The 12,072-nt window shown below is 43.6% G+C and overlaps 1 protein-coding gene and 1 non-coding gene across 4 annotated transcripts in view; both read left to right on the top strand.

Annotated features, from left to right (window-relative positions):
* The window catches only part of DIP2C (disco interacting protein 2 homolog C), a 214,807-nt gene that overhangs the window by 177,444 nt on the left and 25,291 nt on the right, over positions 1-12,072 (top strand). For all 3 annotated transcript variants that reach the window (XM_036260201.1, XM_036260223.1, XM_036260212.1), the window contains one exon: positions 10,640-10,701. In XM_036260201.1, coding sequence (XP_036116094.1) covers positions 10,640-10,701 — 62 coding nt within the window. The remainder of the gene's footprint in view (positions 1-10,639; positions 10,702-12,072) is intronic.
* On the top strand, positions 5,469-5,576 carry LOC118621741. Its single transcript, XR_004957776.1, has one exon. It is a non-coding gene; the product is annotated as a U6 spliceosomal RNA (small nuclear RNA).

Raw genomic sequence — 12,072 nt, 5'->3', positions numbered from 1 at the left:
CTTTCCATTTGAACATTCAGGTTGGAAAAAGCCACAGGAAGCCCTGGCCAGTAGTTAGAGCATCAGCCTATGGACCAGAGAGTCCCAGGTTCAGTTCCCACTAAGGGCACGTACCTTGGTTGCAGTCTGTCCCTGGCCCCGGTTGGGGCCGTGAGGGTGGCAGTCAGTCAATGTGTCTCTCTCACATCGATGTTTCTCTCTCTCTCTTCCCCCCTCTCTCCCTCCCGCTCTATCTGAAGATAGTTGCAAAAATGCCCTCAGGTGAGGATAAAAAAAAAAAAAAAAGCCACAGGAAGAGTTTAGGGTCCTAGTCAACTAGGATCAGATGTCTAGCAAATGGTGAATTCACAGACTTCACAACCAAATGTTTGCTTTGGTTTGGGTGTCTCTCATCACATGAACAAGTGCTTCCTTATCAATTGTAGAAAGTTTTCAGTCTGTGCCTTGAACCAAGAATAGAAGCACCTGAGCTTCTCCTTTGTTCTTTAACCTCGGTAGCACCATAGAAACAGCCGTGGTTCCACGGCGTCCTGTGGACCAGCGGTCCCTGGTGGGGAAGCCTTCAGCGGCACTTTTTCTTGAGGGGCCAAAGAGTAAATAGCTTGGGCCTGCAGCCCACACAGTCTCTTCACGTGGACTCAGCTCTGGTGGCAGAGCTGGAAGCAGAAACAAATGACAGGTGAATGGCCCTGGCCCATATGGCTCAGCGGTTGGTACGTCGGCCTGCAGTCCAGAGAGACCCGGGTTCAGTTCCCACTAAGGGCACGTACCTCGGTTGCAGTTTGTCCCCGGCCCTGGTTGGTCGTGTGGGTGGCAGCCACTCGATGTGTCCCTTTCACGTCGATGTTTCTCTCTCTCTCTCTTCCTCTCTCTTGCTCCCACTCTATCTGAACAAAAAATGGAAAAATGTCCTCGGGTGAGGATAAAAAAAAAAAAATGACAGGTGAATGAACAGGCGTGGCTGTGTTCCTTGGAGACTAACAACAGACGGGCTTTTTTAAAATTTTTATTTTATTTTATTTTATGTTATTTTTTGCTCAGGGGTTTGCTGACTCCTATAAAAGTGATTTTTTTAGCCAGTTTGCCAGTTCATGACATGGACCACCACAGTCCAGCCCAGCAAAAGAGCTGAGTTTTCACTACCTTTGAAGAAAAAAACAAAAATAAATGTAAGAATGAATGAAATAGAAAGCTGAATGAGGGAAATCAAGAAAGTTAAAAGTTGGTTATCAAATTTAATAAACGTCTAGCAATACTGATCATTAGAAAAAGAAGAGACAGACTAATGACACCAAGTGCTGGCGAGGACGGGGGAGTTCTGGAGCCTTACTTCACTGTTGGAGTGGCATGCCTGCCTTGGAGAGAGCGGGTGTCAGGTTCTTATGCGACTGAGCACGGACGTACCATATAACCCAGCAATTCCATTTCTGGGTGTTTACCCAGGAAATGAAAATGTTTGTTCTCCCAGGGGCCTACACACACACCTTTATAGCAGCCTTGTTCGTAATCATCCAGAATTAGGAACAACTTGGTGTCCATTAACTGAGACCAGAAGGGCAGGTTGTAGTCTGTGCAGTGGATGCTGTTTGGTCATGGCAAGGAGTAGACTGGTCCTGCAGGGAGCAGCCTGGATGGATCTCGGGAACAGTTTGCTGAGTGAAGGAAGCCAGACAGACAGGTGTGCATACCACAGAAGTTTAGTAAGGCAAAACTGTAGGCACAAAAATCAGACTACTACAGAGTGGCAGGATAGGACTTTTCTGTCTTGACCGTGATAGTGGTTACATGACTGTATACATTTGTCAAAATCAACCTGTATACTTCAGGATAAATTTTATTGCACTCAAATTATATGTAAATACATCTGACAGATAAGGAGGGAGGGAACAAATTACAGGTATTATAAACAGTGACTGCCTCTGTTGGCCAAGATGGAGTGGCAGGGACCAGATTTGCTCTCTCTCCTAAAACAAGCAGAGTGGACGAATATATAAAGAAGACAGTGGACCCCAGGCAGCAAGGAACAGAGATCGCTGAGAGAGAAGGTTAACCCTGGATTTCCTCAGAGTGCTGCCTTGAGAGTTTTCAACCAAGGGAGAGGAACTGAGGCAGAGCCCAGTGTGCTCCGTGAGTGGAGGAGATGGAGCTGAGACTCTGAGAAGACAAAGCTGTTACAGTTCACAGAGCAGGGTGCCAGAGAGACCCTCCCCCAGTATTCAGGTGAATGCCAATCAGTATATCCTGATCAAAGCATTAATTCATATTAGACAACTACCCAAAGCCAGGATCAGAACCAGCCAAAACAATTCAAGGGAATAGTGCTTGTTCCCACCAGCCAGACTGAAAATCTCTCAATTCATGGGAGCACCATTCTGGTCCCACCTAACAAGTCTTCAAAGGAAGAACCACAGGGATCAAGCTCTTTCCAAGTAATCTGACATGGAACAAAGCCCAAGAATTTACAGAAATGCCCTGGCTGGGTTGGTCAGTTGGTTGGAGCGTCATCCCATACACTAAAAAGTTGTGGGTTCGATCCCTGTTCAGGGCATGTGCGGGAGGCATCTTGTCGATGTTTCTCTCTCTCCTTCCCGCCCTCTCTCCCTTCCTCTCCCCTCCACCCTCCCTCCCTCCTGTCTTCCTCTCTCTAAAAATTACTTAAAAGATAAAAATTATCAAAACTAACATAAGAGGAAATAGCAAATCTAATGATTGGATTAAATCCTTAATCCAAAACCTTCACAGGAGGGAAAAAATATAACTTGTAGGCCCAGATGGTTTCAGGGGAAAAGTACCAATCTTACAAAAACTTTTTCAGAAGATAGAGGAAGAAGGAGCCCTTCTCAACATGTTTCATGAAGTAAGCATAACCTAGATCCTAAAATCTGACAACAAAACATATTCCCAGAAAAGAACATTCCAAGCCAATATCCACATGGAAAAATGTCTCAAAACATTCACACGTTGAGTCCAGCGGTTCGTCAGAAGGGTAGTGCATTGTAAGCAAGCAGGTTGTATCTCTGGAGTGCAGGGCTGCTTCATCATTCGAAACCAATCAGTCTCATTCACTGCATGAACTGAGTGAAAGAGAAAAATCATATGATTGTCTCAGTAAGTGCAGGAAATATATGTAATAGAAGTCAACACCCATTTGTGGGATAACTAGGAAGACAGGAACTTCCTCAGTCTGACAAAAGCATAAGCAAAAAGCTTGTTGCTAACCTCATACTTAATGATTCACTTTAACAGTATTTTTCCTAAAATCAGGAATATCAGCATAGTATCAGAAGCCCTAGCCAGTGCACTAAGACAAAAAAATGATAATAATAAGTACAAATATTTAAACAAAGAAATAGAACTTGTCATTATTTGCAGACTGCCCAATTATGCACATAAAAACCCCCACGGAAATACAAAAACTAAGGAGCACAGTTCAGACTGACAGACTTTGTGGGGGAGGGGATGAGATAAACCCAAGAACCTATATGTATAACCAATGAACACAGACAACAATGCTGGGGGGAGGGGGGAAGGGAGGACGGAATGTGGGGAGGGGGGGAGAAACATCTATAACAAAAATTAATTTAAAAAATATTTCAAAAAACTACAAATGCTAATATGTGAAGTTAAGAGCACAAAATAAAGATTAATACATAAAAATTGTACTGCTATAGAGTAGCAATGAATAACTAGAAAATGAAAATTTAAAAACAATGCTATTTACAGTAATATTGAAAACCACAAGTACTTAATAAATGGAATGAAGGTATACATTAAAAATCACAAAACAGCCCTGGCCAGTTTGGCTCAGCGGTTAGAGCGTCGGCCTGCGGTCCGGAGAGACCCGGGTTCGGTTCCCGCTAAGGGCACGTACCTCGGTTGCAGTTTGTCCCCGGCCCTGGTTGGTCGTGCGGGTGGCAGCCACTCGATGTGTCACTTCACGTCGATGTTTCTCTCTCTCCCTTCCTCTCTCTCCCTCCCACTCTATCTGTACAAAAAATGGAAAAATATCCTCGGGTGAGGATAAAAAAAATCACAAAACAGCCCAGCCGGTGTGGCTCACTGGATTGAGCGTCATCCCATGGCCTGAGAGGTCCTGGTTCGATTCCCCGTCAGGGCACATGCCATGGTTGCAGGCTCAATCCCCAGTGGGGGATGTGTAGGAGCAGCCAATCCATGTTTCTGTCTCACATCGATGTTTCTATCCCTTCTTATCTCTCCTAAAAAAAAATAAAATAAAATATATTATAAAAAATTTTTTTAAGTCACAAAACGTTGCTGGGAGAAATTGAAGAACTCTGTAATAAATGAAGGAATTTGCCATATTCATGGAGTGGGGAGTTGAAGACTCACTGTTTTTAAGATAACTTCCCCCTGCCCCAGATACGGTACAGTCCCAGTCAAAATCACAGTAGGCTTTTCTGAAGAAATTGACAACTGATTCTGAAGTCGTCTTGAAATTACAAAGAAATAGAACAGTCTTGAGAAAATGACAATGTTGAAGGATTCTGGCTACCTGATTTCAAGACTCACGGTAAAGCTGCAATAACCAAGACAATGTGATGTGGTCATGAGGAGAGACCAGAAGGAAAAACAAATCAAAGAAGCAAAACTGAAAAAAAATAGGAATCCAGAAATAAATCCATCATGGCACCAAGTCCATTCAGTAGGGAAGGAAAAGGTTTAGACAAATAGTTTTAAAACAACTGAAGATGAAATGAAATTAACCTCTATGTCAGCCTCATAAAGTACACAAAAATGAATTCTAGATGGATGATAGACCTAAATGTCTATAATAATACTTCTAGAGTAAAGCTTCTTTGAAGAAGCTATTAAAGAACATCTTCATGACTTTGGAATACACAAAGATTTCTTAGGTCACAAAAAGCACTGACCATAAAAGAAAAACATCATAAACTAGACTTCATCAAAGTTAAAATTAATTTTAGTCAATATATTTAAGAAGATTAATAGGAACATCACAGACTGGGAAAATATATTTGTAATAATATAATATCTGACAAAGGATTTCTCTCCAGAATATGTTTAAAACCTACAAATCAGCCCTGGCCGGTTTGGTTCAGCGGTTAGAGCGTCGGCCTGCGGTCCTGAGAGACCCGGGTTCGGTTCCCGCTAAGGGCATGTACCTCGGTTGCAGTTTGTCCCCGGCCCTGGTTGGTTGTGCGGGTGGCAGCCACTCGATGTGTTCCTTTCACGTCGATGTTTCTCTCTCTCTCTCCCTCCCACTCTACCTGAACAAAAAATGGAAAAATGTCCTCAGGTGAGGATAAAAAATAAATAAATAAATAAAACCTACAAATCAAGTATAGAAAGAAAATCTTTTAAAAAAATGGACAAAAGACTTGAATGAACATTTTACAAAAGATATTAAATGACCAATAAAGTACGTGGAACGGTGCTCAACATCATTATTCATTACTCATCAGGAAGATGCTACTTAAAATTACATGGTGTGTTTGCTTCAGCTGCACATATAATAAAATTAGAACATACAGAGAAAATTAGCATGGCCTCTGAGCAGGGATGACTTGCAAATTCATGCTGTGTTCAAATTTGTTTTTAATTCCCAAAGGCCCTCTCATCCTCTGCTGATTGTTTCCAAGGAAACAATGAGTTAGAGCACAGCATGTGGTACCCGATTTGAAATCATGATTTTCACAAAATTAAAAAGTACAGGGTGATTCCATTTCTCACCTTCTGAAATAACTAAAATGAGAAGGCTGACAATACTAAATGTTGATGAGGATGTGGACCAACTGGAACTCTCATTCATTGCTTATTTGGGAAGTGATGTAAGTTTCTTGTAAAGTTAAATGCATTTCAGCCTAATGAACTAACTCAGGAATTAACTTGTCTGGAAACATTTGTGTAAGAATGTTTATTGCAATTTTTCATGATAGCCACAAACTAAAAATAACCCAAATGTTCACCAACCATGAGATAAATTGATTGTGATACTCACGTACAACAGAATACTCCTCAGAACTTAAAGGAACAAATAACAAAATGAGTGGATTCCAAAAGCAGTTTGTTCAGTGAGAGACACAAAAGAATATAAATATGTTGCTCCATTTGTATGCAGCCCAAGAATAAGTGAAACTAATCTGTGTTGTTAATCAGAAAGTTGTAGTCTTTGGGGAGGTATGGAGGTTGGTTGACTCACTACCTGGAGCAAAGGAATTTTTACATGCTGTTTGGGTGGGAGTTATATGGGTATACACAATTGTCAAAATTCATCTACCTGGACACTTAAAATCTGTGCACTTCAATGTATGTAAATTAGACCTCAATTAAAATGTTGAAAAGATTATTAATGCACACATCTACTAGGAAGGCCGAAGAACATGGCATCGGGTCATGCAGGTGAGAACACTGCTTGAAGTTGAGCTGGTGAAGGGGCCCAGTGGTGAACAGGTGCGGTACTGCAGATGTAGACCCCTAGAATCCACTCCTGCGAAACTGCCTCCTGTGACCTCCAGTGAGGAGCACGCCCTTGACTTCCCAAATACGCAGCAGAGCAGATATGCCCAATATCAGTCAATTGTGTATCATTTCACACATTTCTACTTAGAACTGTTACATAAACTTAAGGAGCTATGTGCGCGTACTCGATCGTACCAAGAGCAGAGCATATGAATCACTGAAAAGTGAAAGCACCACGCGGCCGAAGTGTTAGAATAAGTGTGTGTTGGATTTTCTGTACTGTCTGAGGTGTGAGTCTGCATACCTACAGCTGAGATTTAAATGTGACTCACTTGTTCAGTAAGTACTTAATACCTAACACATGATACTCTCATACCAACACATATACCAAGAAAAACTAATTTTAGTATAATCGTTTATATAAATGATTACATAAATCATGTAATTTAGTAGTCTATGAGTAACATATTATACAACTGAATTTTAAACTTAATCCTCTTTTCTGATTAATATAATTTGCATTTTCAAACATACTTTTCTTCATTTCTGATAAGCTTTGGTTGGAGTGAATAACTTTACTTTCCTGCTGGTCCTTTCTGCAAGTATTTGATGATCTGTAAATACCTGGGAGCAATTCTGTGCGTTGGGGATCTCCTTATTTACAGAAAATCCTGCTTGCATTCTTTAGCAAAGTGAAGGTTTTGTTAGATAAGAACTACTAATGTGTATCTTGTATTCTCAGATCCTTGTACCTTAAGGTTTTTGAAATTTGGAAACACCTGCATATTAACTCCCGTCTGCGTCTTCATGTACCCTTAACAATGGAGCAGACGGTCTTGCTCCAGATGTGTTTCTCCTCCACACATCTGCAAGTTAGGAAATCAGTTCCTAATCACACGTATTTTCTTCAAGATACAGCCTTGAACCATTATGACAACATTTATGACTTAAAATAATTTAAAGAGAATATTGACTTACTTTAGTTCCAGTTCCTCTTTAGGATTTGAGGAATCCAGGGCATTACTTAAACCACTGCATTTATCCTAAAGAGATCCAGTAGGCCTGTGTGCCTTCCAGCTGCACACGCCTCTGCTGACCTGTTCTTCTCCACCTTCGAGTCGCTTCAGCTTCCTAAGATAAAGGTGCTGAGAGAAAGCAGTAGCCATAATTACCATGAGGAAGGGAGGAACAGAGAGGAGGGCGGGATCATCATTTTATATCTGGAATCATTGGTTTTTTTTATAACTCCTCCAAGTTGAGTGGTGGTAGTTTTTTCAGTCTGGTTTTGTTCATCACCAAGACTCTTGGTGTATTGCTGCTGTTGCCACCTCTGGAGTCGGCCTGGTTATGTGACTGTAGGGAGAGGACAGATGGGGCCACGCAGACGGAGCAGCTGTGTCAGCCCAGGTGCCAGGGGATGACTTCTGCTGCTGTGTTTCTGGGGAAAACAGACTCTCAAAGGAGTTTGCCTAAGTTGTTGCTTTCTGCAGTTTTCCCACCATGCCAAGGTGGATAATTTAATAGGGGCAGAGGTGGGTACCAAAACCATGGACGGAGGTGTCTTTGGGGTCAGCCGCCAGGAGGGTTAGCACAGGGTGCTGAGCTAGACCACACACGAGCCTGGTGTCCTGTAGTTTGGTCCCTTCATGCTGCAGATGTCCTTTGGCCTCTTTCCTGTACCTGATCTTACAGGTGAGGAGGCTAGACACCCAGTGTAGATGTAAACACTTCCAGGTTCCCTTCATACTGTAATAGGAGACTTTGAACCGTCTCAATGTTCATAATTCATACTCCCTACTTCTCTTGAAAAAGAAACTTTTAAAAGTTACCATAGCCCTGGCCAGTTTGGCAGTTGGAGCATTGGCCTGTGGACTGAGGGGTCAAGGGTTCGATTTCGGGTCAAGGGCACGTACCTGGATTGCAGGTTCAATCCCTGGCTGCAGTCAGGGTTGTGCAGGAGGCAACCAATTGATGTGTCTCTATCATACTGATGTGTTTCTCTCTCTCCTTCCCCCCCTCCTTTCCACTCTCTCTCTCTCTCTCTCTCTCTCTTTTTTTTTATCTTTACCCGAGGGCACTCTTGCATTTATCTTCAGATATAGCAGGAGAGAGAGAGGGAGGGAGAGAGAGAGAGAAACATCGACGTGAGAGAGACTCTCATCGAGTGGTTGCCACCCACATGACCCCAACCAGGGCCAGGGACAAACTGCAACCGAAATACATGCCCTTAGCGGGAACCAAACCCAGGTCTTCTGGTCTGCAGGCCGATGCTCTAACCGCTGAGCCAAACCGGCCAGGGCTCCACTCTCTCTTAAATAGACAATGGAGAAAACTCTTAGGTTAGGATTAACAAAAATAAAATAAATAAAAAAGTAGCATAAAATTTTAACTACCCAGTAATATCATTGAACCTTATGTGTTAAAAAAAAAGAAAAAGGACGCAGGTCTGTGTGTCCATGGCCAGTCATCTATTACTCTCTTCTGTTGCTTTGTGGATATGTTGACATCTTTTTAAGATTTTTTCCCTTTTAGCCTTTAATGGCACAGTGGTTGATTTTAACGATTTCCATATTTGACATTGTTTTTGACCTTTTTACTTTGTTCCCTGCTTGTTGCATTCTCCTCTCTACCCCTTCCTCTTCTTCATCCCATTTTTGACTGTTGGGTTGTTTTGTTTCTGTCTGTTGTGTGTCATTTCGGTTTCTGTCGGTCTGGTGTTCTCTCCTTTCTCTGGTTCCCCACTCCTGCTGCTGTAGCCCCACAGACTGTGGAAGCTGGCCGAGCAGGTAGGGATTCCCCCTTCACCCACGCGGTGCCCACCTGCCCGCCCCCAAGTGGGACAGACTCGGAGTGGAGTGCGAAGCCTGCCCGGGGTTTCAGACCCCGGTGGAGAGGCGGGTGCCCAGCGTGGCCCCGCCCCCAGCCCCGCCCTGGCCATCCAGGCTCTGATGATGCTGTGGGCTCATTCACTGCGCAGGGCCCAAGATCTCTGCCATCTGGGGTCATCTTCATTCTACTTCATTTTCCACTTTTAGTGACCTATTTTCTGATGTGTGTACTTATTAGTTGGCCCTCTGTGGTAACGTGTTTTGCATTATTCAGAACCTCAAGCCACCTCTCCACTCCGCGCTCGTCTGTGACAGCCCCACTGAAGGGGGATGGGGGGTGGGGGTGGGGGTGCGCTTCGCCCTGTACCGGGGAGCGGGCTCCGGCCAGCGGCTGCTGCATGTGCTCTCCCTGTCTGGGTGGGGAGAGCCCAGGATTGCTCAGTAGGATAGTGTGTCTTAATGAAGATGTCGTTATTTTTTTTTTTATTTCTTTTTAGATATACAGACATGCCTTTGGTACAAGATTAAATTCTCTTCTTAGAATCTTAGTTCTCCAGATAAATTCAGAGGGCTCCCTTATTTTTAGGCAGATTTGCCTTAGGTTCCATCTTTTTCTACCCAAGATACTGCATTGCCTTCCCAAGAAATTACATAGATTTTTGGCTCGTAATGTAGCTTGAATGATACTGCTTTGACGTGGACAGAGCTCCACTCAGCATGTTTTGAAGGGATGTGTGGTGCAAGATCAGATCTCTGGACCCCTTGGTTAACTAAGTACATAGTGAGACAGCTCAAACCACTGAGTGCTGCCCCGCCAGCTCGTGGTAAACCCCGACCTCCTTGACCAATGTCACAGACAAAAATAACCTCCTGCAGCTGGGGGAAACCAAGACACAAGTAGAACTAAAAGGAACAAGATAATTATCTCTTATCTCTTCTTTAATCTGTCCATTCATGTCACATGTTCTCCTTCAGTATCTCCAGCTATTTCTGGGTGCACATGGCCAGGTTTTTAGCAAATGAAGCTTCACACCCTTGACGGCCTGCTTTGGCCAGACCAGCGTTGTCTCGGCAGTTTCAGTGCTTTTATTTTGTTTTCTTTTTGGAAAGATGTGTGGCATGCCTCCTTTCTGGTTTTCATACATGTGATTGACGGTCAAGGTGTGGGGAAGCCCAGCATCATTCTGAGTTCCTTTCAGAACTGAGGTTATCAAACTGAGAGTTCACAGGTATCTTGGAGAGATGTGGTTTCAGCTCTTTTCACTTTTGTTCAGTTTCAGATTTCACCTAGGATGTGCTTTCTAGCTGGTAGGAAACAGACCCAGCTTCCCCACACACGTGAGTTAACTGCACCGTGTCCTTGCTTGCAGGGGACCTCAGGACCTGATCCAACCACCGTCTATGTTGACATGAGAGCTCTGAGACACGACAGGTATGATGCGCTGTGATGTTTTCTTGGTTGCCAGACGTGCAGGGCCCCATCTAGAAACGGAGGGGCAGTAATGTTTCTGCATCAACTACAATCACCTTATGGGCAAAGCAGTGGAGGTGGGCAAGTCGGCTTAAACTTAGACTCGCCCCACATTCTGTTTTGTTAACATACCCAATAGGCCAATTGACTTTTTGTCTGAAGATGCAAATGGCCCGGCCAGTGTGGCTCAGTGGTTGAGCGTCGACCCATGCACCAAGAGGTCGCCAGTTCATTTCCCACTCAGGGCACATGCCCAGGTTGGGCACCCGATCCCCAGTGGGGGGCATGCAGGAGGCGGCCAGTCGATGTTCTCTCTCATCAATGTCTCTCTCTCCCTCTCTCTCTCACTTCCTCTCTCTCTAAAATCAATAAAGGAAAAATATATTATTTTAAAAGATGCGAACGGAAATTGTTGCATCATAGCCAGGTGCAATCAAGTTGCTTTTTCTCAGCTTAACCAGAGCACTTGATTCTTTTCCTCAACAGTTTCAGTCAGGCACCATTTTACACCTCATAAAATATCAACATTTCTTTACATGAATTGACATTTTTTTTGTCAAGGAGTTCCCATGAAAAAACTAAAAACACAAGTCAAATTACCTTTCCTAAGCAGCCTTGAGCAAGAATGAAGGGTGGTGGTATTGATGGGTGATTGTAAGTTACCCTCAAGGAACTTGATAGTGCCCAGGGAAATACTGGTTGCCTCCCTGGCCCCTGTAGCCCTTGTTTTAGACCCAATTGTTCAAATTGCAGAGGTTAGAGTCCGTCTGTGGGAGCCCCCCCAGGGGGCTGAGTGTCCATCCAAAGGGTATCAGCTGCACTATAGCAAAATCCCATCTGGACCATTTTCAAAATTCAGAAACTTAACTTGAAAGAGATTAAGTAAGGAATTCATATAAATTTCTTAGTGTAACATCTAGGCTTTAAAACAAATCTATTTTATTCTTTATAAAAATGATTTGAAGTCCGACCGATATGGCTCAGTGGTTGAGCATCGACCCATGCACCAAGAGGTCGCCAGTTCAGTTCCTGCTCAGGGCACATGCCCAGGTTGTGGTCCCAATCCCCAGTGGGGGGCATGCAGGAGGCGGCCAGTTGATGTTTTCTCTCATGGACGTTTCTCTCTCTCTCTCCTTTCCCTTTCTCTCTCTCTGAAATCAATAAAAGGAAAAAAATAATTTGAAAATAAGTTTATGACTTCAAAAGGTAAACAGAAGCTCATCAAAGACCCTGTGTGAGTGACATTTAGGCAGTTCTGGCTGGCTGGCCCCCGGAACACAGGAAAACACACGGTGAGACCGTGTAGAGAACTGCTCACCTGCGGGTCTTGAG

Source organism: Molossus molossus, unplaced genomic scaffold, assembly GCF_014108415.1.
Source record: "Molossus molossus isolate mMolMol1 unplaced genomic scaffold, mMolMol1.p scaffold_m16_p_1, whole genome shotgun sequence".
NCBI classification, from domain to species: Eukaryota; Metazoa; Chordata; class Mammalia; order Chiroptera; family Molossidae; genus Molossus; species Molossus molossus.
This window is presented reverse-complemented; position numbering and strand designations above follow the sequence as displayed.